General features: G+C 44.8%; 1 protein-coding gene across 2 annotated transcripts in view; it reads left to right on the forward strand.

The window, feature by feature from the left end:
• The window catches only part of ATP8B1 (ATPase phospholipid transporting 8B1), a 120,732-nt gene that overhangs the window by 67,044 nt on the left and 32,701 nt on the right, over window positions 1-20,987 (forward strand). For both annotated transcript variants that reach the window (XM_047697287.1, XM_047697288.1), the window contains 10 exons: window positions 8,001-8,098; window positions 9,415-9,528; window positions 11,221-11,319; window positions 11,418-11,479; window positions 14,025-14,097; window positions 14,205-14,275; window positions 16,230-16,312; window positions 16,437-16,595; window positions 16,766-16,854; window positions 19,168-19,358. In XM_047697287.1, coding sequence (XP_047553243.1) covers window positions 8,001-8,098; window positions 9,415-9,528; window positions 11,221-11,319; window positions 11,418-11,479; window positions 14,025-14,097; window positions 14,205-14,275; window positions 16,230-16,312; window positions 16,437-16,595; window positions 16,766-16,854; window positions 19,168-19,358 — 1,039 coding nt within the window. The remainder of the gene's footprint in view (window positions 1-8,000; window positions 8,099-9,414; window positions 9,529-11,220; window positions 11,320-11,417; window positions 11,480-14,024; window positions 14,098-14,204; window positions 14,276-16,229; window positions 16,313-16,436; window positions 16,596-16,765; window positions 16,855-19,167; window positions 19,359-20,987) is intronic.

Here is a 20,987-nt window from a genome sequence, read left to right on the forward strand (position 1 = left end):
CCTGTGTACTTACAGATATATAAACACACTTTGTCAGTACGTGTATAAGCATGCATCCCTATTGTGCATTAATTCTGTGTGTCCCATGCCTGGAAGCACAGTACGGTAGACACCCCAGCTTTTTTTTTTTTTTAATTATGTTATGTTAGTCACCATACAATATTAATTTTTGATGTAGTGTTCCAAGATTCATTGTTTGCACATAACACCCAATGCTCCATGCAGTATGTGCCCTCCTTAATACCCACCACCAGGCTCACCCATCCCTTTACCCCCCTTGCCTATAAAACCCTCAGTTTGTTTCTCAGAGTCCACAGTCTCTAGTGGTTCATCTCCCCGTCCGATTCCCTTTCCTTCTCCTAATATCCTCCATGTTATTCCTTACATTCCACAAGTAAGTGAAACCATATGATAATTGACTCTCTCTGTTTGACTTATTTCACTCAGCATAATCTCCTCTAGTCCCGTCCATGTAGATACGAAAGTTGGGTGTGCATCCTTTCTGTTGGCTGAGTAATACTCCATTGTGTGTATGGACCACATCTTCTTTATCCATTTGTCTGTTGAAAGGCATCTCGGCTCTTTCCACAGTTTGGCTGTTGTGGCCATTGCTGCTATGAACACTGGGGTACATATGGCCCTTCTTTTCACTACATCTGTATCTTTGGGGTAAATACACAGTAGTGCAATTGCCAGGTCATATGGTAGCTCTATTTTTAATTTTTTGAGGAATCTCCACAGTCTTTTCCAATGTGGCTGCACCAACCTGCATTCCCACCAAAAGTGTAAGAGGTTTCCCCTTTCTCTACATCCTCTCTAACATTTGTTGTTTCCTGCCTTGCTAATCTTTGCCATTCTGACTGGTATAAGGTGGTATCTCAGTGTAGTTTTGCTTTGAATTTCCCTGATGGCTAATGATGATGAGCACTGTTTCATGTGTCTGTTAGCCATTTTTATGTCTTCACTGGAGAAGTGTCTGTTCATGTCTTCTGCCCATTTCTTGACTTAACACTCCTGCTTCTGTCCCTTAGTGTGATTTGGAGATCTTTCTGTGAGTACATTGAAAGCTGCCTTCTTCTTCTTCTTCTTCTTTTTTTTTTTTTTTTTTTTTGGATTTAATTTATTGAGGGGCACCTGGGTGGCTCAGTGGGTTAAGCCACTGCCTTCGGCTCAGGTCATGATCCCAGGGTCCTGGGATCTAGCTCCGCATCGAGCTCTCTGCTTGGCAGGGAGCCTGCTTCCCCCCACCTGCCTCTCTGCCTACTTCTGATCTCTGTCTGTCAAATCAATAAATAAAATCTTTAAAAAAAAAAAGATTTAATTTATTGAGAGAGACAGAGAGCATGAGCAGGGGGAAGGGCAGAGGGAGAGGAACAAGCAGACTCAGCTCGCTCGCAGGACCCCAACCAACATCACGACCTGAGCTGAAATCAGACCCTTAACCAACGGAACCACAAAGGCACCTCAGCTGCCTTACTCCTTTTTGCAGACTGCATAGACTTTTGCCGTGTAGATGTTTAACCTGTTGCTCATGGTGGCATTGATAAACAGGGCTATGTTGAATAGTGCCAAGACGTATCATTTCTCCTGTGCATGAATACATACGTGGGGGGTAAATTCCTAGAAGTGAAATTGCTCCATCTGCCAGGGCTTATGGGTGTGTTAAAATCTGATAGATGTGGTTGAGTTGCTGTTCACAGAGACCACTTAAGGGGGCCTGACCCTCTACTCTCTTTTCAACCCAACGTGTCATCGGATTCTTTGCTCTTTGCCAATATTTTGCCATTGTAGGCTAAAAATTGGTAACTCCACGAAGAACTGCACTCTCTTTTTATGAACTTGAGTATCTTTTCACATATTTAAGAACCATTGGAATTTCCCTTTGTATGAAATGTCTGTTCATGCCCTTTACCCATTTCTCTCTTCTGTGGTTTGTTGGTTTTTCCTTTTGATGTTAAACTTGAGATCTTTTTATTCTGCTTCTCCATTGTGGTTCATACCAACCCGTGTAGCTGTTTGGTTGTTGGCTTGTCTGTAAGCAAGAAATCAGAACCAGCAGTAAGGATAAGGGTCCAGGGGAACTTACTTTCTGTATGGCAGCTGTCAAAGGTTTGGGTGCCAGTGAGAGCACTCTGAACATCATGTGGCAATGTTTAGATGTGTTGAATATGCATTTACCAAATTTGGGGATGATTCTGAGCCACAGTTGGCCGACGTCACGTGCATTTCTGGACACATGCACTGATGGGTTTACAAATGTTGTTAGTTGCTATCTTCAGAGCTTTTTACCAAAGGGCCATATGTGCATTTTTTTGCTGGTCAATTTATTATTTCTTCTTTTCTTAGTATTTCCATTCTAGAAAATGGGGTAAGCTCTCTTCTTTTTCTGTAAATTAGCCTTGTGGTCCAAATGTCTAGTAAAGTTCTCTGTTCCAAGTGAGTAATTTAGTAAATGTTTGATCAAAGAGACGAGTATTTCCAGGTGTTACTTTGCTGCCCTTCCTAAAGGCATGTGCTTTAGCACAGAGCTTCTCAAACCGTATTAGTAGGTGTTGCGTGATTTAAAAAATAAAATGTGCCAGTGGTCACATTAATTTTGAAAAGACCAAATTAAATACAATTAAATACATTTCCTCTCTGAGCCCTTAATATGCCAGTGGGTCCATTGAAGGTCCAAAAGAGGGATGCAGTGCGATATAATGTGTTTTGCAAATGCATTTAAACCCCAGAACACTGTCTTCACTTTTCTTAGGATCCCCGCTTGAAATTTTCCTCAAGCAATTAGCATAACACTCAGAGGAGAATCAGGAGAAGGCATTAGTTTGTTTGCCCTCTGATTTGCCTGAATTATGCCAAACAAGGAACCTTGCTGGAAATAGGGTGGTTCTTGATTATTTGACTGAAGTCATGTTTCTAAAATTAACTAGAAAATTCCTGTGGTTAAGGTCAGCATGTTGCAGATCAAGACCTACTGGTTATTTTCTCCAGTCTCCCCAAGGTGTTATCACAGCCTAAAATGAAGAGACCAAGGGTATTTCTGGTAGACCCTTCACTGCCACTGCTTGAGGTCAGACACCCTTTCTGTCGGAAGCAACTAACATCAGAATGGGCTGGGGATGAGGCATAGTGCAGGACAGACGGAGGAACCACTGGCTAGGGGCTTAATTATGGGGGAAATTTCAAGCAAAGTGAGGGTTGCTGGAGGGGAGGTAGGTGGGGTGATGGGCTTAAGGAGGGCACTTGATGTAATGAGCACTGGGTGTTACACGCAACTGATGAATCACTAAATCCTACCCTAATGCACTAATGCACTGTATGGTAACTAAATTGAATTTATTTATTTTTAAGATTTTATTCATTTATTAGAGAGAGAGAGAGAGAGAGCACACAAGTGGAGGAACAAGGGAGGGGGCAGAAAGAGAAGCAGACTCTCCGCTGAGTGGGGGGCTGGATCCCAGGACCTTGGGATCATGACCTGAACCAAAGGCACACACTTAACCGACTGAGCCACCCAGGCATCCCAGCTAAATTGAATTTAAATAAAAAATTAAAACAAAAAAGAACCACGGGGTACAGGGGAGGCAATGAATCTAACTCATTCACTAACTGGGCAACTTATTCTTTCCTCTCGAGTTTTTCTGAGATTGATTTTTATCCCTCCCCTGTGGCCTTTTCTTGCTTCTTGAGGAATCCAGTCTGTTTTCCTTCTTAGCCTTCGTGGGTTTTAGAACAGCAGCTCAGCGAGGTTCTGGGACACTGGTAGGTGGAGCTGTGTCGCAAACCATCTGCATGCTAACAGAAACTGTTAAAAGCACATACATTTTCAAGTTACCAAAACCTAGAATGGATTCAAGATCACCCTTTAAAATCTCTTTTTTAGCTCTTTTTATTTAGATCTCCTGTTCCAGCGGGGGAGAACTGTTCTGATCGTGTACGCTATATTCTGGTCGTGTAACAGCACACGTTGTAACAGTGCTTATGAGTTGTCTTGAGGTTCTGTTTTAATTTTCCCATTTGGTAAAACTGCACTTCTGCTAGAAAGAGCTGGGTGCAGTTCCATTTGTAATGGCACGATCATGATGATGACTCGATGAAGGGCAGCCAAGATGAGGCAAGAGGAATTTGCAGTAATGGTATTGTGGTTTTTAAAAAAGTGAAACAGAAAAGGAATCCTTTAAAAACGGAAATACAGTATTTTCAGAAGTATATCTTTATTTTGATAATTGTATAGGATTGATAATTTTAGGGGCACCTCGGTGGCTCAGGTCATAATCCCAGGGTCCCGGGATCGAGCTGTGCATCCAGCTCCATGCTCAGTGGGGAGCCTGCTTCTCCCTCTCCCTCAGCCCCTCCCCCTACTTGTGCTTGCTCATGCTCGCTCTCTGTCAAATAATAAAATCTTTTTTTTTTTTTTAAGATTTTATTTATTTATTTGACAGAGAGAAATCACAAGTAGGCAGAGAGGCAGGCAGAGAGAGAGGAGGAAGCAGGCTCCCCGCTGAGCAGAAAGCCCTATGTGGGGCTTGAACCCAGGACCTGGGATCATGACCTGAGCCGAAGGCAGCGGCTTAACCCACTGAGCCACCCAGGCGCCCCTCAAATAATAAAATCTTTAAAAAATAATAATAATTTTAGAATTCTTACCTATAAATGTTCTTTAATATATTCCCATCTCCATAAATAGTTGAGTCCCTTTAGTTGTTAATTTCCCTCTCTCACCGGTGTGCCAGGGAGGGGGAGGGGTTCATTCCAGCTGGGTTGACCACCCATGTATGGCCTACAAAGGAAGTTCGTCTGGTATGCACATTCAAACCCAAGTCTGCGGAAGACCTGATGGCAAGAGGCACTTCCTCAGCTTTCCTTCCTGATGGATGACATCCTTGTCTTGAGTTTCCATAGTAGCCTATGCTTATCCCTTCCTGTAAGGAAACCAAGCGAGGTCGGGTACTTGATTTCCACCCTTCCTGGTGGAAAAGTCAACCCTGTGCTCAGAAGCAACCCTCCCATCTCAGCTCGTGGGCAGACTTCTCGGGGTGGTTTGGAGCATAGATCGCAAAAGAAGGCCCAGTGCATACAGCCAAATGGTCGGAGAAACTGGACTCCTTAGCATGATGTCTTATACGTAGTAAGCACTGAGCAAATGTTTGCTCCGGGGCTACACGTCATGGGCCAGAAGAAGTCAAGCAGCAGGTGGATAAAACAGACCAGGCGGGTGGAAATATTTTCCTTCTGTGGATGTCGCCTGACTGCCGGGTGCATCATCGCTCAGTGAGAAGGTCCCTTTTGCTGAAATTTCCATTAGGTTCTGGGCTCCATCAATAGGGCATCGGTGGCAACAGAGAGGACATGAGCCAGAAGTAAACTAGGTCTCACCTTGTGAGCTTTACCTTTCCTAGTCATCAGGAAGGTCTGCAAGCATATCTTCCATGGGTACTTTCAGCACATCATGGGGGGCCCCAGTCTGCCCCGTGAGCTGGTTGCAGGCCCAGAGACCACTGGCATGCCTGTCGCCAGAGCAGCTAAGCCTGCAGTAGTGGGACCCTTGTTTCAGTTTTGCAGAGTGAAGGCCATGTAAGGGGACAGGTTGAAAGCCAGCGCCGAAGCTTGAGAGGAAAGAAGGGAGGACCAGACACCAGTAGGAGGAGTTCCTATCACCACGGGATGGCTGACAACTGCTATAACATAGGGGGTGACAGGTCAGCTCAGAAATCTACCTCCAGCGAGTCCTTAGCTGGCTGTGGACCCACTAGAAATGACAAAAAGAAACGAGTCTGGACCAGCCCAGGAAGCAGCAGCTACAGCCACACCACAGAGGACCCCAGGATATTTTGCACATCAGGGAGGAGCACATCTCCTGCTGATTCAGGTTTTGGGAGTAAGAGAGCCCACTGGGTTGGCTCTTTGTTGAGGAACTTTAAAGCCAGCCCTACCACAAAACCGTGGTCCCACCATGAGGTGGAGAGGTGGGTGTTGTGTCTCAGGCTGTGGAGGGAGGAACATGGAGATGGCGGAAGGTAGCCGGGGCTGGGTTTCAGGAGCAAGGAAGCTATAACCTTGTTGTCTCATTAAAACAGAGACAGGGGCAAGCTCCTATGGGGGCCCAGGCTCAGAGAAGACTTCCTGGAGACCATTCCAGCTTTCCTTTGTGTGGGCTAGATAAATATATAGGCCATCTCAAAGTGGAACACATCTTTTGTTGGAATCTCTATGTCCCACAGCCTAGTGGTAACCTCACAGTGGATTAACTGTGTGATGTCACCATGGTGCAAGCTGAGATACCAATCTTGAAGTCAGACGACCCCCACCTCACCCTCCGGCTCTTTAGGCACAGTATTAGGGCGCCATCTTGCCTCAGGCCTTCCTGACTGGTTCTCCAATGCTGTAGCTGACGTCATACCACCACCATCTCCTCCCTTTCCTCTTCCCACCCCCCAACGCCCCATGTCCCTGAATGTAGACTGGACTCCTGTCCCTTCAGGGGCAGTCAAGAGAAGTAGGAGGAGGCCGCAGCAAGAATTGTGGGCAACCAAAAGAGGAGAGTCATCACGCAGACTTTCTGCTTCTAAACAGATACCTGGAAAAAATTCTTATGAATTCCAGAAGACAATCTGAGAATGTTTATAGCAAAAGAATTTGTAATAGCAAGATGCTAGAAGCACCCCAAATATTCACCAACAGAAGAACTGATAACCCGTGGTATACACATGGTACTATAAGCCAGTGACAGTAAAGCGCAGTTACCCACACTAGTGTTGATGAAACTCACATAGTGTTGAAGGTGGAAAAGCAATTCACAGAAGAATCCACGTGATACAGCTAAAACTGGCCTGAACAACTTATTTTGGGGGGTGCGTACTTGATAAACCTATACAGAAAAATAAGGGGATGATAAGCACAGATGTTAGGAATGTGGTTGGTGGTTAGGGTGGGAATGAGGAAGATGTGATCTCCCAGGAGATAGGAATTGTTCTTCTAAACCCATAGACAGCGTCTTCCAGTAACCATGGAGAAAACGATCTCCAAGGAGAATCAGGTTAGGAAGAGCTAGTGCTGGGCGGTGGGGGAGGGGGATGGTTAGGGAGAAGGGCTTAATGAGACACCTGTTGGGTGAGAAATTTTGTTCCCCCCAGCATTAGAGATGCTGTGGACATTCTCAGGTTCCTGGGAATTTGGGTCTATGCTGACTGAATGGACCGAGTCCCCTCAGCGCTGCGGGTGTGACATTAAGTGCGTGAGGTAGAGCAGAGGACATTGATCTGTGATCAGGTCCCAAGAGTGTTGAATTAGTCAATGATGGCCTTTTCTTTGACTTATCCATTCACTCCCTATTTAATGGGTTAGAAACTTTACAAACCAAATATGTGAGTGTGAAAATAATAATTTGGTTTCATTTAGCTGAGACTTCCTGAGGCTCTGGGATTGTGTTTGGCTCGTGTTTAATGAGGATTATTCTTAGAACCCCAGTATTCTATGGACAGTCGGTCAAATGACAACATGTCCACTAGTTTTCTGGGGCTGCTGTAACAAAGTGTCACCATCTGGGTGGCTTCAACAGCAGAAACTTAATTATCTCCGATCTGGAGCCTGCAAGTCTGCGATCAAGGTGTGGGCAGGGGTTGGTTCCTCTGGAGGCTGGAAGGGAAGGAAGGGTCTGTTCCAGGCCTCGCCTGTTGGCTTGGAGGTGGCAGTGTTTTCCCTGTGACTTCACCACCTCGACCCACTGTGCATTCTGTGTGCAATTTACTTTGTTTTAGAAGGCCATCAGTCCTGTTGGGTTGGGGGCGACTCTAATGACCTCATTTTAACTTGCTTACATCTGCAGTAACCTGAATTGGGAGTCAGGTCATCGTATAATATAAAGGTTATGTTATCAGGTTATATTCCGAGGCATGGAGTGGGAGTTCAGACTTCAACATCTGAACCCGGGAAGGACAAAATTCAACCCATACCCATATGCTAATTCTCTGCCCAATGGGCTTTTTTCTCTTTCTTTTTAAAAGATTGTACGTGGCAAGTCAAAGCAAATGATCGAAGCTTCCATGAACAGCCTCACTTCATGAACACAAGATTCTTTTGTATTAAGGAGAGCAAGTACTCGGTAAGTTGATTTTAACTTTCTAAAAACTCTTTACTAAAAGCCAACGTCCTCCAGTGGCCCTTATGCTTACCAGCTTCATGAGACACCTGCCTTCCAGATCATCCCTGGCCCCGAGCCGTTGGTAATCATTGTCCGTTCTATAGAGTATCATGATTATTCATCACACTCAGTTTTATAAACGTGAATAGGAGTGGCTTGACACGGACCAAAACAAAATTATGTAGACTGGAATCTTCCCTATGTGCACAGAGCTCTCTTAATGTTTTATATGAGAATTTATAATAATGTCACAGAAGCCTTGTGTTTGAAAGTAATAGGAATTTGAAAGGAATCTTGATAACTTCTCTCCCACTTCTCTGCCTGTGATAGACTTAGAGACTTTGAAGGTATTTTCACCTCAGATAATCCTGATTACCTTTAAAATATGATAACACCTGTCAAGTGTGTGCTTACATGTTGTAATATGTCTTTTAGCTCTCTAGGACAGCTTAACAGGGATACAAATGGGCTAGTTTAAGACAACAGAAATTCGTTCTCTTACAGTTGGGGGAGCCAGAAGTCCAAAATCACAGTGTCAGCAGGGTTGGTTCCTTCTAGAAGGCATGAGGGAAGGTCTGTTCCAAGTTTCTTCCCTAGCTTCTGGAGGTGGCTGACAATCCTTGGCGCCCCCTGGCTTATAGACACATCCCTTTAATCTCTGGCTTCATCTTCACATGGCCTTGTCCCTGTGTGTCCCCATGTCTGTGTCTAGCTGTCCTCATCTTCTAAAGATGGCAGTTGTCAGATCAGGATCCACCTTAATCCAGTGTGACGTCGCTGTAACATGATCCCATCTGCAAAGACCCCGTTCCCAAATAAGATGACAGTCATGGGTCCTATGATTAGGATCGAGCATATCTTTTGGGGCACACAGTTCAGCACATAGTAGCCTTCATCCCTCCTTAAGTAAAAGAGTGTCCCTTCTCCAGCTTTGTGGTCCACGCAGACATCTAGCTTTGCTCCATTTTCTAAGAGGCTTTGAGGCATCGAGGAATCTGCCAGCAGCGTCTACTTGTCCCCTAGCCAGATTTGCCGTGGAGATCCTTGGAGGGCAAATGTCTACTTCTTGTTACTGTCTCTGACCTGAGCCTCCAAGGAGTCAAGGAGGCCCTGTTTAGAATAAAAGGCATAAAGGAAATCTCAGTGTCTTTCTGGCCAATGTCCCTGTGTCACCACAGGCCATCAGTCTTTAGGGATTTTTGCAGGTGTGTTTACACTAGGACAAATGTGTGACCTCACGTAGAGTGACTTTTCTTTTTTTTTTTTTTCCCCAACAGAATAATGCAATTAAAACATACAAATATAATGCATTTTCCTTTCTGCCGATGAATTTGTTTGAGCAGTTTAAGAGGGCAGCCAATTTCTATTTCCTGATTCTTCTTATCTTACAGGTAATGACCTTTGACATCTTAGATCTGTTTTGAATTGGGATGACTCAGTAACACTGAAACTGTGGACATGTATAATCTTGAAAGTAGTTACACTAATGTAAAGGAACCAGAACCAGGGCGTCAGTGTCCCTTGAACAGGGAAAGGAAGCAAATGGAGATATTTTAATTGTATATTTTTTAAAAATTCCATTTCATCCTGATGTGAGTGTTAAAACTGATTTCCCCAAAGTGACTACAGTTAAAACCTTCACTTTGTAAAATTATTTGTACCTTAAAATTCTGGTTTTCTGTGTGCTTGCTTGCCCTTTGTTTTCTCTTCAGATGCTTGATTTCCTCAAGAATATTAATTTGTGCTAATATTTGAGTCCTGAATCTCAATAATTATTTTTGCAAGCTGCTTTTACATGGACAAAAGGCCTGTCCTTTTCCTGAGTCTTTGTCCCCATTGTGGCAAAGGATTCACTTACCTGGAGAGTGTTAATTTTCCCTGTGTAGTAACTGTTGTTAGAATCAGAGGAACTTTACACCCTCTCCTTGCCAGAATGTTGACCTTTAGCCCCTGATGTGCAGGCTACAAAGGGCAGCATAGCCCCTTGGTTTTACTAGCTTTTTTACAACCAGAACTGGATTTAGAAAACGGTCTCATCTGCCGGGATTCCCTCCAGAAGGCTTCATGAGATGGGAGTGTGTGTGTGCCCAGGTCGGGATGGAGGGTGCGGGGAGTGGCGAGGAAACCCGAGGGAGAAACAGAGACCCGACAGATGCGGTAGAATATGAAACCTCCAGGCATGAGAGTACAGAACGGTCCTGTTATCAGGAAGGACCTTTGAAATAGGCCTGTGTGGAGACAAACACTAAAATTTGAAGGCTCTGCTTTGTGATAGGTGAGCTGTCCTTCCCTGCCTGCCTTCCCTCAAACAAGGAAAAGGGGAATTACACACAGTGAGAATAATGCGGCAAGTGATCTTTCTGTCTTCCAGCCCACCCCTAATCATCTTCTCCAAGGAAAAAGCAATTTAAATTAGAATAAGTTATAGCCAGTTGCTTGCCTGGTTACTTCACTTAATTCTTCTCTGTGATGCGAGGGCTATCATAACCTCCATTTTGCAGAGAAACTGAGGCCTGGGCAGGTACCAGAACTTGCTCCAAATCCCAAAGCCCTAAGTGAGAGAGCAGGACAGGATTTGGATCCAGGAATTTCTCTACCGAGCTTGTCCTTTTAACCACTACATTATGTGGTCTGAGGATCCATAGGACGATTACAAGAGATCTTTACTATTTTTACCTCCCAATCTTTTGTTCCAACTTGAAGCCTGTCTTCAAGGGGACAAGGCCTCCTGGGAGGGCAGCAGGCCCTTTCTTGGCTGGACCAGTAGCAAAGCTGCCCGGAGCAATAATGAGCTTTCAGCCACTCCCTAATGCGTCCTGACCTCCATCCTGAGACCCTCAGCGACCACTGGCTGGGCAAGCAGCTGTGGAGAGCCTGTTCTCTGCATGTCCTCCGGGATCTGTTCCTGGAGGTCAGAAGCTGGAGAGGGCAGCAGGAAGAAGGTTGGCCCGGAGGCTCGGATGCCTTTCCTTTCCTCCAGGCTCTGCAGGGCGTAGACTCGGGTGTCGGGGGAGGTTGGAGTTAATAGTCACCTGTAGAGGCCATGCCTCCATGGGCACACGTCTTCCTTGTGTTTCTGGTAGGCGATACCTGAAATCTCGACCCTGGCGTGGTACACCACCCTGTTCCCCTTGCTCGTGGTGTTGGGCATCACGGCCATCAAGGACCTGGTGGACGATGTGGTAAGGATTGCTCGTGCGGCTTTCTCCTCGCCGAGGCGGCATCCGTACCTTCTATTTTGAGATGATTAAAATAACCTTTTGCCTTCTGTCTTCTAAAGGCTCGCCATAAAATGGATAACGAAATCAATAATAGGACGTGTGAAGTCATTAAGGATGGCAGGTACTGTGCCTTCCTTTGTTTGCCACTTAGTTACAGGGATAGAGTGGGTCACTGTGCTCAGAAACATACTTAGAGACAACCCTTCCGAACTTCAATCCTTTCGAAGGCTGTCAGCACAGTGGCCGTTTCCCTGGAAGGGTCTCTGTTAATTTACTAAGACTTGGTCTCCTCCTTGCGACCCAGAGGCTATAGCCAAGTTGGGTTACGGGCCCTACGGTATCAGCACTGTTGTGTTTATTTATTTTTTTTTAACTTTTATTTATTATTTGAGAGGGAGAAAGATTGAGCAGGGGGAGGGGAAGAGGGAGAAGCAGGTGTCCTGCTGAGCCGGGAGCCCGATGCAGGACTTGATCCCAGGACCCCGGGGATCATGACCTGAGCTGAAGGCAGACCCTGAACTGACTGAGCCACCCAGGCGCCCCAGCACTGTTGACACTGTTTACTCCTTCAGCTTGGAGTTCCCATCTTTGCCGTTCCCAAACCGATGTGTTCAAGATTCTGCCCAAATACCTTGACACCTTTCCTGATTCTCCATCTCAAGGGATTTCTCCCTTCTCTGCACTTTGAGAGCATTTTGCTTTGCTCTTTCTTCTCATGGCCTGACTTTCATTAGGGTTATTGGTGTCGGCGTCTCAGCTGTCCCGAACTCTAGGTTTCTCAAAGAGACTGTCCTGATGGTTAGGGTTTCTGTGGGGCTTTTTTGTTTGTTTGTTTTGGTCCCTCAGAGCCTCCGACACATCGAAAGTGCTCCATAAATGTTAAATAACTATCGTCAGCTGTGACCGAGGTGCCAACTCACAGACCAGGAACGCGCTGTTTTCTGCACAGCGCCTGGAAGCAGAACCACAAGTCAGGGGCTAAAAATAGTGACTGAGAAGATGCCAATTTACTGTGCTGTACCCCGGAAACTAGGATATTCTAGATCAATCACACTTCAGTGAAAAAGAAAAGAATAGTGTGAAGACCCAGTTCAAAGACTCTTTTAGATGTTGACCCTGAGAAAAAGAAGGTGACTTAGACGCACAGTTCCGCTGTGTCTAATTTGCATACAGACGCTGTCAGTCTGTTTGGATGGCTTTTTTTCCTGCCCCGATAAGTGGATTCTGTTCTGAAGGTTTCCTTTCAAATCACTTAGAGTCACTGTCCGGGAGAACGGTAAGACTCACAGCCAGCCCCCACGACAGTGGCGATAGGCCACAGCCTGATTAACTCCATTGATAAAGAGTAGTTCCGAGTGGCCTTGAATTTGGGGTCGGGTACATATCTGATGGGGCTGTGGCTCCAGCTCCCCCTGGACTAGGGTCAAGCCTGTGTGGAGACTTGGACCTTGTCGGGAGGGCAGGGGACCTCCCAAGGGGAAACCAGATGTCACAGTGGAAGGGTTCAACCGAATTGCTTCTCATACCCCCAAAAAGCTGTGGGAAGAAGGTTCTTAACTTGTTCATTTGTAATTTGACACTCATATGCCAATTCTAATTTATAGTTTCCCAGATACTGACATGTAAAATAACTACCACTTCATTTATTGACAGATGAGCCAAGTTTTTTTTTTTTTATGCTAAGATTAAGAATTGTGTATTAAATTCTTGGGGCACCTGGGTGGCTCAGTGGGTTAAGCCTCTGCCTTCAGCTCAGGTCATGATCTCAGGGTCCTGGGATCGAGCCCTGCATCGGGCTCTCTGCTCAGCGGTGAGCCTGCTTCCCTCTCTCTCTGCCTGCCTCTCTGCCTACTTGTGATCTCTCTCTCTCTCTCTCTCTCTCTGTCAAATGAATAAAAATTAAAAAAAAATTAAAAAAAAGAATTGTGTATTAAATTCTAATAAAATTGGTGAAATTGGGGTATAGGCATATATTTAAGATGTATTTTAAGTTGAAAAAAAAAATACCCATTTTCAACTCCAGCTCTCTTTTATCCATGAATTAATGGGAGGACACACATAGTAATTGGATTTCTGCCTCCAAAGATATTAAGATTATTAGTTGTGATAGATTCTCAGTATCTATCAGGGATACCTTTTCTATAGATGAACATCTTTAAAACAGACTACTTGTTTTAAAAGATATTTTAAAAAGATGTTTAAAAAAGATGTTGACTTGTGAGATATTTAAAGGGCATTTCCTATGAAATTTAAGACTGAAAATAGCCCCGGGACCACCTGAGACCTGCGTCCTGAGCAGGTGGTGGACAGCCCAAAGGAAAGAGAGCAGGAGAGGTAGGAGCACACAGGACGTGAGCAAAAACAAAAGCGGTGCCCGGTATCCCTCCTTCCCGCACATTTAAGTAGCCCCCTCTAGCCTTCACTATGTGACCTAGGAAAGAACAGGTCACAAAGGTCCCCATCACCACCACTTCCTTTAGAGGAGACTGTGATTCCCGCAACCACTCAATGTGGTTTCATCATTCAATGGCTGTACTTTTAGGAAAACCCTTTTTCTGTGATAGTCCCGCTTCCCCCAGAATGTTGGCTTCTAGAAAGAATAATTCCAAATCTTTTGCCAGTAACTTTGAAAAAGCCAATAAACTATCATTATTTTTAACATTTAGATTCAAAGTTGCCAAGTGGAAAGAGATTCAAGTTGGAGATGTCATTCGCCTGAAAAAAAATGATTTTATTCCTGTAAGTGAATAAACCCTGCATGCCTCATGTGTTGACCTCCCAGCGGCTCTGGTGCTCAGTTTTGCCTTGGGGATCTGTGTATGATCGGTGTGTTTTGTTCTGAGCAGGCTGACGTCCTGCTGCTGTCCAGCTCGGAGCCCAACAGCCTCTGCTATGTTGAAACAGCCGAACTGGACGGGTAAGTGGGTCTTCACTGGGCCTGTTCTGAGGCCGACGGTTGAGGGCACGTTCATTCCACTGAAAATTGCATCATGAAAAGGAGCCCGAGGTCTGGCCCTGCCCCCAGTGCTTGCTGGGTACCCGACAGTGTCCCCAGAAGACCAGCCTCTCTTTTTCCCAATTCCATCTGTAAAGTGGGGATTTCAAGCCTGCCTGCCCCCAACTTTGAGGGAACGTAGAAGCATGGATGCCTGAGCCCTTTGTATACAACTGAGCAGTGTCGCGATGTCTAGGTGCATATGAATGTTGGTATAATCTGTTTTAGAAAAAAACAGATTCTTAAAGAGCATCTGTCAGTAGGCACTCCTGGATTTTCCCTTTGGTTCTGGTTACTACACTGCCACTGCTTTTGACCAGTTTGGAATGCATTGCTTGAGTGCTTACTGTGTTGCCTTAGTGTTATGTATTAGCTCATTTAGTCTCCTCAGCAACCCTGTGAGACAAGTATTGGCCCCACCTTGACGTTACCCGCGAGGAAAGGGGGGCACAAGGATCTGAGGTAGCCCGCCCAAGGTCACACAGCGAGTGGCCGGGTTGGGACGCTGCTCCCCTGTGCTGGTTCTCCAAGCTGGTGTTGGCACTTCCCCCTCTGAGGTGAGCACCTTACCTCACACCCTAGATACCCGTAAGTTCTCTGTGAAGAGCTGAAGTCCTCTCAGAGGCACCAGGTCTGTCTTTGCTCTGTAGCTTGGTCAGCTGATCAGTCTTCCCTATAAAACAGCCATTATCCCCATGAGTGAGAGCCTCTAAAACTTTTCAAAGGTAGCAAATCCCAACAGGCCCTGTCAGAACAGACAGAATGGGACGGTTGAGGGCTGCAGGTCAGAGTCTGAATATATGGGAACCCCAGAGTCTGTGTTCGGGGAGCCCACAAAAGGACGTCCAGCACCCAGATGCCCAGCCTGACTCCTTTTTCCAGAGCGTGCGCCTTCCTTGCTCTGTGGGTGGGAAATGCTACGTGCTGGGGAATAAGGCTCCCACCTCCGCTCCTACATAGACTTCTCTTTCAAAGATAAGGGATCCAGTTATTCTCTCTGGAAATAATAGGTTGACAGAGTCCAAACACTTTCTGTAACAAATACGTCTTGTAGAATCATCTTAGTGTGATTAAATATTAGAAGCTAAGTTTTGTTGTTGTTGTTGTTGTTGTTTTAAAGATTTTATTTGTTTCTTTTAGGAGAGAGCCTGAGCAGGGAGAGGGGGAAGGGTCAGAGGAGAGAAAGAATCTCCAGTAGACTTTGTGGTGAACACAGAGCCCAGTGCAGGGCTTGATCCCGTGACCCTGAGATCACAACCTGGACTGAAATCAAGAGTCTGATGCTCAGGCGACTTAAACCCCTTGGGTGTCCCCAGGAACTAAGTTTTTAAATAGCAGTTTGATGGGGCGCCTGGGTGGCTCAGTGGTTTAAGGCTTCTGCTTTCCGCTCAGATCATGATCTTAGGGTCCTGGGATCGAGCCCCACGTCGGGCTCTCTGCTCAGCGGGGAGCCTACTTCCTCCCCCTCTCTCTGCCTGCCTCTCTGCCTACTTGTGATCTCTGTCAAATAAATAAAATCTTTAAAAAATAATAATAAATAGCAGTTTGATAGTCTAGGCGGGTGGCGAAAGTGAAGTTAGTAAGGAGGAGGACAGGAAGCACGTGGGTGCCTCCGTCCCAACCATATTGGCCCATAAAAACAAACAGCGAAGGGGACCAACATGGCCCAAGTCATTGCCAAGGAAGTTTTTCTGTTGTTCTGGAAATAACCTCACTAAATCCAAAGTTCCAAGGCAAACAGAGTTTGAAAATCGGAAAAGTTAATGCCTGGCTTTTGCTTCCAGGCATACCTAATGTTATTTTGTAGCATTTTTCATACATTTCCTTTCCAGGCTCCAAATTTTACTCATTTAATTTTCTTTTCCTCTCCTTTTAGAGAAACCAATCTAAAGTTCAAAATGGCACTTGAAATCACACACCAATACCTCCAAAGAGAAAATTCACTGTCAACATTTGATGGTTTGTGCAAACACGTCTGTCTTTGTTTTAAATTTTAGTTGCTCAACTCAGTCCCAGTTAATTAAAATTAAAACCACAAGCTCTTTTGCATGTGAGTACTTACATGAATCATATTTTTCTAAAGGTTTTATTGAATGTGAAGAACCCAATAATCGACTAGATAAGTTTACAGGAACACTGTTTTGGAGAAACACAAGTTTTCCTCTGGATGCAGACAAAATTTTGTTACGTGGCTGTGTAATTAGGAACACGGATTTCTGCCATGGATTGGTCATTTTTGCAGGTAATTTCGGAGTTTCTTGGGAAATTGATCTGATACGTGCTTTTAAGTCTTAAAGAGGGGATTGTTTTTTCTGTTCATTGTCCGTCAAAACTGAAGAAAGAGTAATTTTATTGACGTGGCCGTGAATTGATTTTCCCAAGTATTGATCATACTGAATTTTCTGCTTTTAGGTGCTGACACGAAAATAATGAAGAATAGTGGGAAAACCAGATTTAAAAGAACTAAAATCGATTACCTGATGAACTACATGGTTTATACGGTACTTATTTTCTATTTCAGTAGATAAGAGGCTAGACTACTGTCTTTTGCTGTAATGCTGTTTTAGCCTATTTTAATTTATTTTATTTTATTTGACAGAGAAAGATCACAAGTAGGCAGAGAAGCAGGCAGAGAGAGAGGGGGAAGCAGGCTCCCCATTGAGCAGAGAGCCTGATTCAGGGCTTGGTCCCAGGACCCTGGGATCATGACCTGAGCCGAAGGCAGAGGCTTTAACCCACTGAGCCACCCAGGTGCCCCTGTTTTAGGCTTTTCTTATGCAGAGAAATCTTACCTTTGCGAGCCAAGGAGAAGAACGCATGCGGTGTTCCAAGGCTAGATGGGAGAGAGAGGACTCGCTTACTTTTTTCTCAGAAATGCCATACTTCCAATAGGAGAATCCTTTTGGGAATTGAAATTCCAGTTATAGGAGCCTCTGATTGAGCGTCTTATAACTAGAGTGACCAGGGAGCCCAAGATAAGTTCATGGGACTGGGCTCCTAGAGTCAATGTAGGGCTGATTTTACTGCTATTAGTTTCCCCTAGGGGTAGTTCTTGTAAACACAAACTTTTCCCCCTTACATACACTGTATAAGTCTACATAAAAGGCAAGGCTAAGTATAAGATGTGTTGAGGGGTCCCCAAGAACACCCCCGGCTTTGGTGGTTCACTATGAGGACTCATAGACTAGAGCAGCTAGTTCGCCTCATAGCTATGACTTATGGTAACTTACTACAAAGCAAGATCAGCAAAGGCAAAAGGCCCATGAGGCAGAGTCTAGAGGAAGCCAGGTGGCAGCTTCCAAGAGTCTCTCCCAGTAGGCTCACACGGCAAGATACATTTAATTCCCTATGCAACAGTTTCTGACAGGCCATGTGAAATGTCCGTACCAGGGAAGGTCTATGCCTGGGGTTTTATTGGGATCTGCTCACATAGGCACCATCGGCCAGGCAGGTACCAAAATTCCAGATTCCCTGGAAGAACGCAGGTGGTCGGCATAAACCATATTGTTTTACAGTTAGGCACAAAGAGCCGTTCTTATCAGGAAATAAGGGAAAAGGAAATCCTTCCATCTCGGTTTCCAGATGTCAGCCAAAGGCAAACCTTGCAAGGTCATTTAAGGATAGCATCTCAGGCCTGGCTCCAAATATTAGGCAATCCTCTGATTTCCCAGTGAAAAGTCACTTTCTCTCAAGTATTTAGGTTAATTTGAATTCATAAGGTTTTGGGGAATTCTAAAACTTACAGTACTTTACATATACATGTTCAAAGTCATATAAAAGTAATACACTGATTTGAGAAGCAGTTCTTTTTTTCTCTGATCCGGCATTTCATGAACACTTTGAACTTTTCAAGTGCATCTTCAGCGTCATTGTCCTGGTTATGGCCAAAGGACTCACAATGAGTTCTTCTCTATTGCTGAGCCACGTGGTTTTGAGATAGAGCACTTTTGGAATCTGTGTCCAGATATTTAAATCTGTCCTCAGAAATTGTATTCCTACCCATAAATACCAGATACCGTGAGGACAGTGGACTTTTGCATTCATCCCCTAAGTGTATCCTCCTAATTTCCCCAACAGGATATACTTACGGTACCACTTTTCAAGTGAGCTTAAACTTGAAGTGATAATTAAATCTTTAGGAATAATTACCCAAATCTGGATGAAATTCTCTTAGCTTAAAAAACTTATTCCTTCAGGGGCGTCTGGGTGGCTCAGTGGGTTAAGCCGCTGCCTTCGGCTCAGGTCATGATCCCAGGTCCTGGGTTCGAGCCCCACATCGGGCTTTCTGCTCAGCAGGGAGCCTGCTTCCTCCTCTCTCTCTGCCTGCCTCTCTGCCTACTTGTGATTTCTCTCTGTCAAATAAATAAATAAAATCTTAAAAAAAAAAAAAAAACTTATTCCTTCAGATATTTTCTCTAAGCATCCCAAGTCAGCATTGTTTGAAATTATTTCATGTAAGGTACCTTCCCCAAGCAGTACGATATTATTCAAACTGAAGGTCATGGATTGAATGCCCTACAGGCATTAAAGGACGATTAAGGATTTGAACATAAGATACCACTTCTCTTTTGAACCGTAGCTTTGGGGACAAAACTGTGCCTTTATGTGTGACGTAGGATAAATTAGTCAATCACAGAACTCAAATGGGCTTTCAAAGCATCCCGGTGGCATTGTTTTCCCTTTAAGTGTGTTGTTTTTACTGACTATTAAATTATTAACACGCGAGGTATTCAGTAAGGTTAATTAGCATCTGTGACATTCTGGGAGTTTGCAGTCTGTCTTCCAAATACGCTTCAGTGTTTCGTGTCTTCTAGATCTTTGTTGTTCTCATCCTGGTTTCTGCCGGTCTTGCCATTGGCCATGCCTACTGGGAAGCTCAAGTTGGTAACTATTCTTGGTACCTCTATGATGGAGAAGACTATACACCCTCCTACCGTGGATTCCTAAATTTCTGGGGCTACATCATCATTCTAAACACCATGGTGCCCATCTCTCTCTATGTCAGGTAAGGCTGTCCTCTCGTGGGCCTCCTGCTTTAAGTGAGCACATTTTCCCAACTTTGCACCTTCAGTTCTATCAGTAATTGTTGGTCTTTGAGGCCGTAAGGAACAAGTAAGAAGATAACATTCATTTCAGGATTGGAGGTAATAGGGGGAAAGGAAGTCAACACTGGAGTGTCTGGTTTTGACCACTTTGCAGATGAGACCACCAGAGTCCAGAAGTCACTCCTTGGTAATATTTCTTCTCCGTGGACTTCAGAGCCCAAGCTTCAGAAAGGGCCTTGGGAGAAGGTGGAGATTTCTAGCATCGTGGGAAAACTTAGTTGTTTTCCTGTTCAGGAGCCTTCCTAATCTCTTAGCTGGGTCTTCTTTATTACCATCTGGCACATCCCTTGCTCATAAAATGCTTCCTGGCCACTACTTTCCATTGGGAATGCCCCTCTCCCCGCCCTCAGTCCGCCTCTCAGAGTGTTCTGTTTCTCATCTCAATCTCAACCACAATAGAGGAGTCAAGGTCCTGTCTCTGACAGTGGTGATCACCTTGCTTGGTGAGATTCCTTCCTTGTTCACTTTTTTTCCTTCTTCAATCTCAAGGTCTGCTGTCATTAGCAGTTGGATTTTAGACCCCCTGGATGGGGAGTTGTGTCTTGGAATATACCCAGGAGCCAGAGTCTCCTCTGAGTTCCAATTAAGTAACAGCCCAGAGACATACAGGATCACATATACTTCTGTAATTAGAAGCACTTGTTTTATTTTAATTTTATTACATGTGCATTTGTTTGATTTGTAATTTTATTATATGTAGTTACTGCTATTCTCTCAGCATGGAGTAGAGCCCGGGGGAGCCATGTGTTTGCAGTCACTTAAAAAACAACGACAAAAAACTAGATGAGTTTTACCTTTGTTGAGGGAGCTGTTAAACAGATTATTTTGTTTAAAACTGTGTGTTATAAAATAAACTGTGTGTCAGTTTCAGTTTTTAAAAAATCATGTTGTGACTAATGTGATTTCCTTATTTCTCTTGGAAATAAAGGTCCTTCTAGATCTGATAAGTCAGATCAGGTCATTCTGCTTTGTTTTCTACCCTGTGGTATCTTTCCATTGCCTTCAGGATAAACTCATTACTGAGGCCACGCTATGACCCACAAGGCCCAGTATGGTCTGTTGCTCTCCTCCTCCCCTTCGTCATCTCCTGTACCTCGCCCCCTCCTTAGGCTCCCTCAACTCCAGCCCCCTTGGTACTCCTCAGGGTGGTGCCAGTACCTGCCACAGACCCTTTGCACCCGCTCTGGTCCTTGCTGGAAAGTTTTCACCTCTTACCTACATGGTTGCTCTTTTATTTCCTTCAGGCCTCTGCTCGGACATCCCCTTAGCATGCTGGCCTTTTTGGACCCACTCCATTTTAGAAGTCACTTCTGTTCCCTGTTGCTCTCCATCTTCCCTTTACCCTGCTTTGATGTTCTGTGGGGAATTTTCACCACATGCTGTATTTACAGGTTTCTGTATTTGTCCCCAGTAGAAGGTAACCTCCTTAAAGACAGGGATTTTGTCTGTTCTGTTTCCTAATGTGGCCTCCTGTACCTAGAATGGTGTCTGTACATAGAGGGCACTCAGGAAATACTTATAGGGTGAGA

The sequence above is a fragment of the Lutra lutra genome, chromosome 12 (genome assembly GCF_902655055.1).
Source record: "Lutra lutra chromosome 12, mLutLut1.2, whole genome shotgun sequence".
In the NCBI taxonomy this organism is placed as follows: Eukaryota; Metazoa; Chordata; class Mammalia; order Carnivora; family Mustelidae; genus Lutra; species Lutra lutra.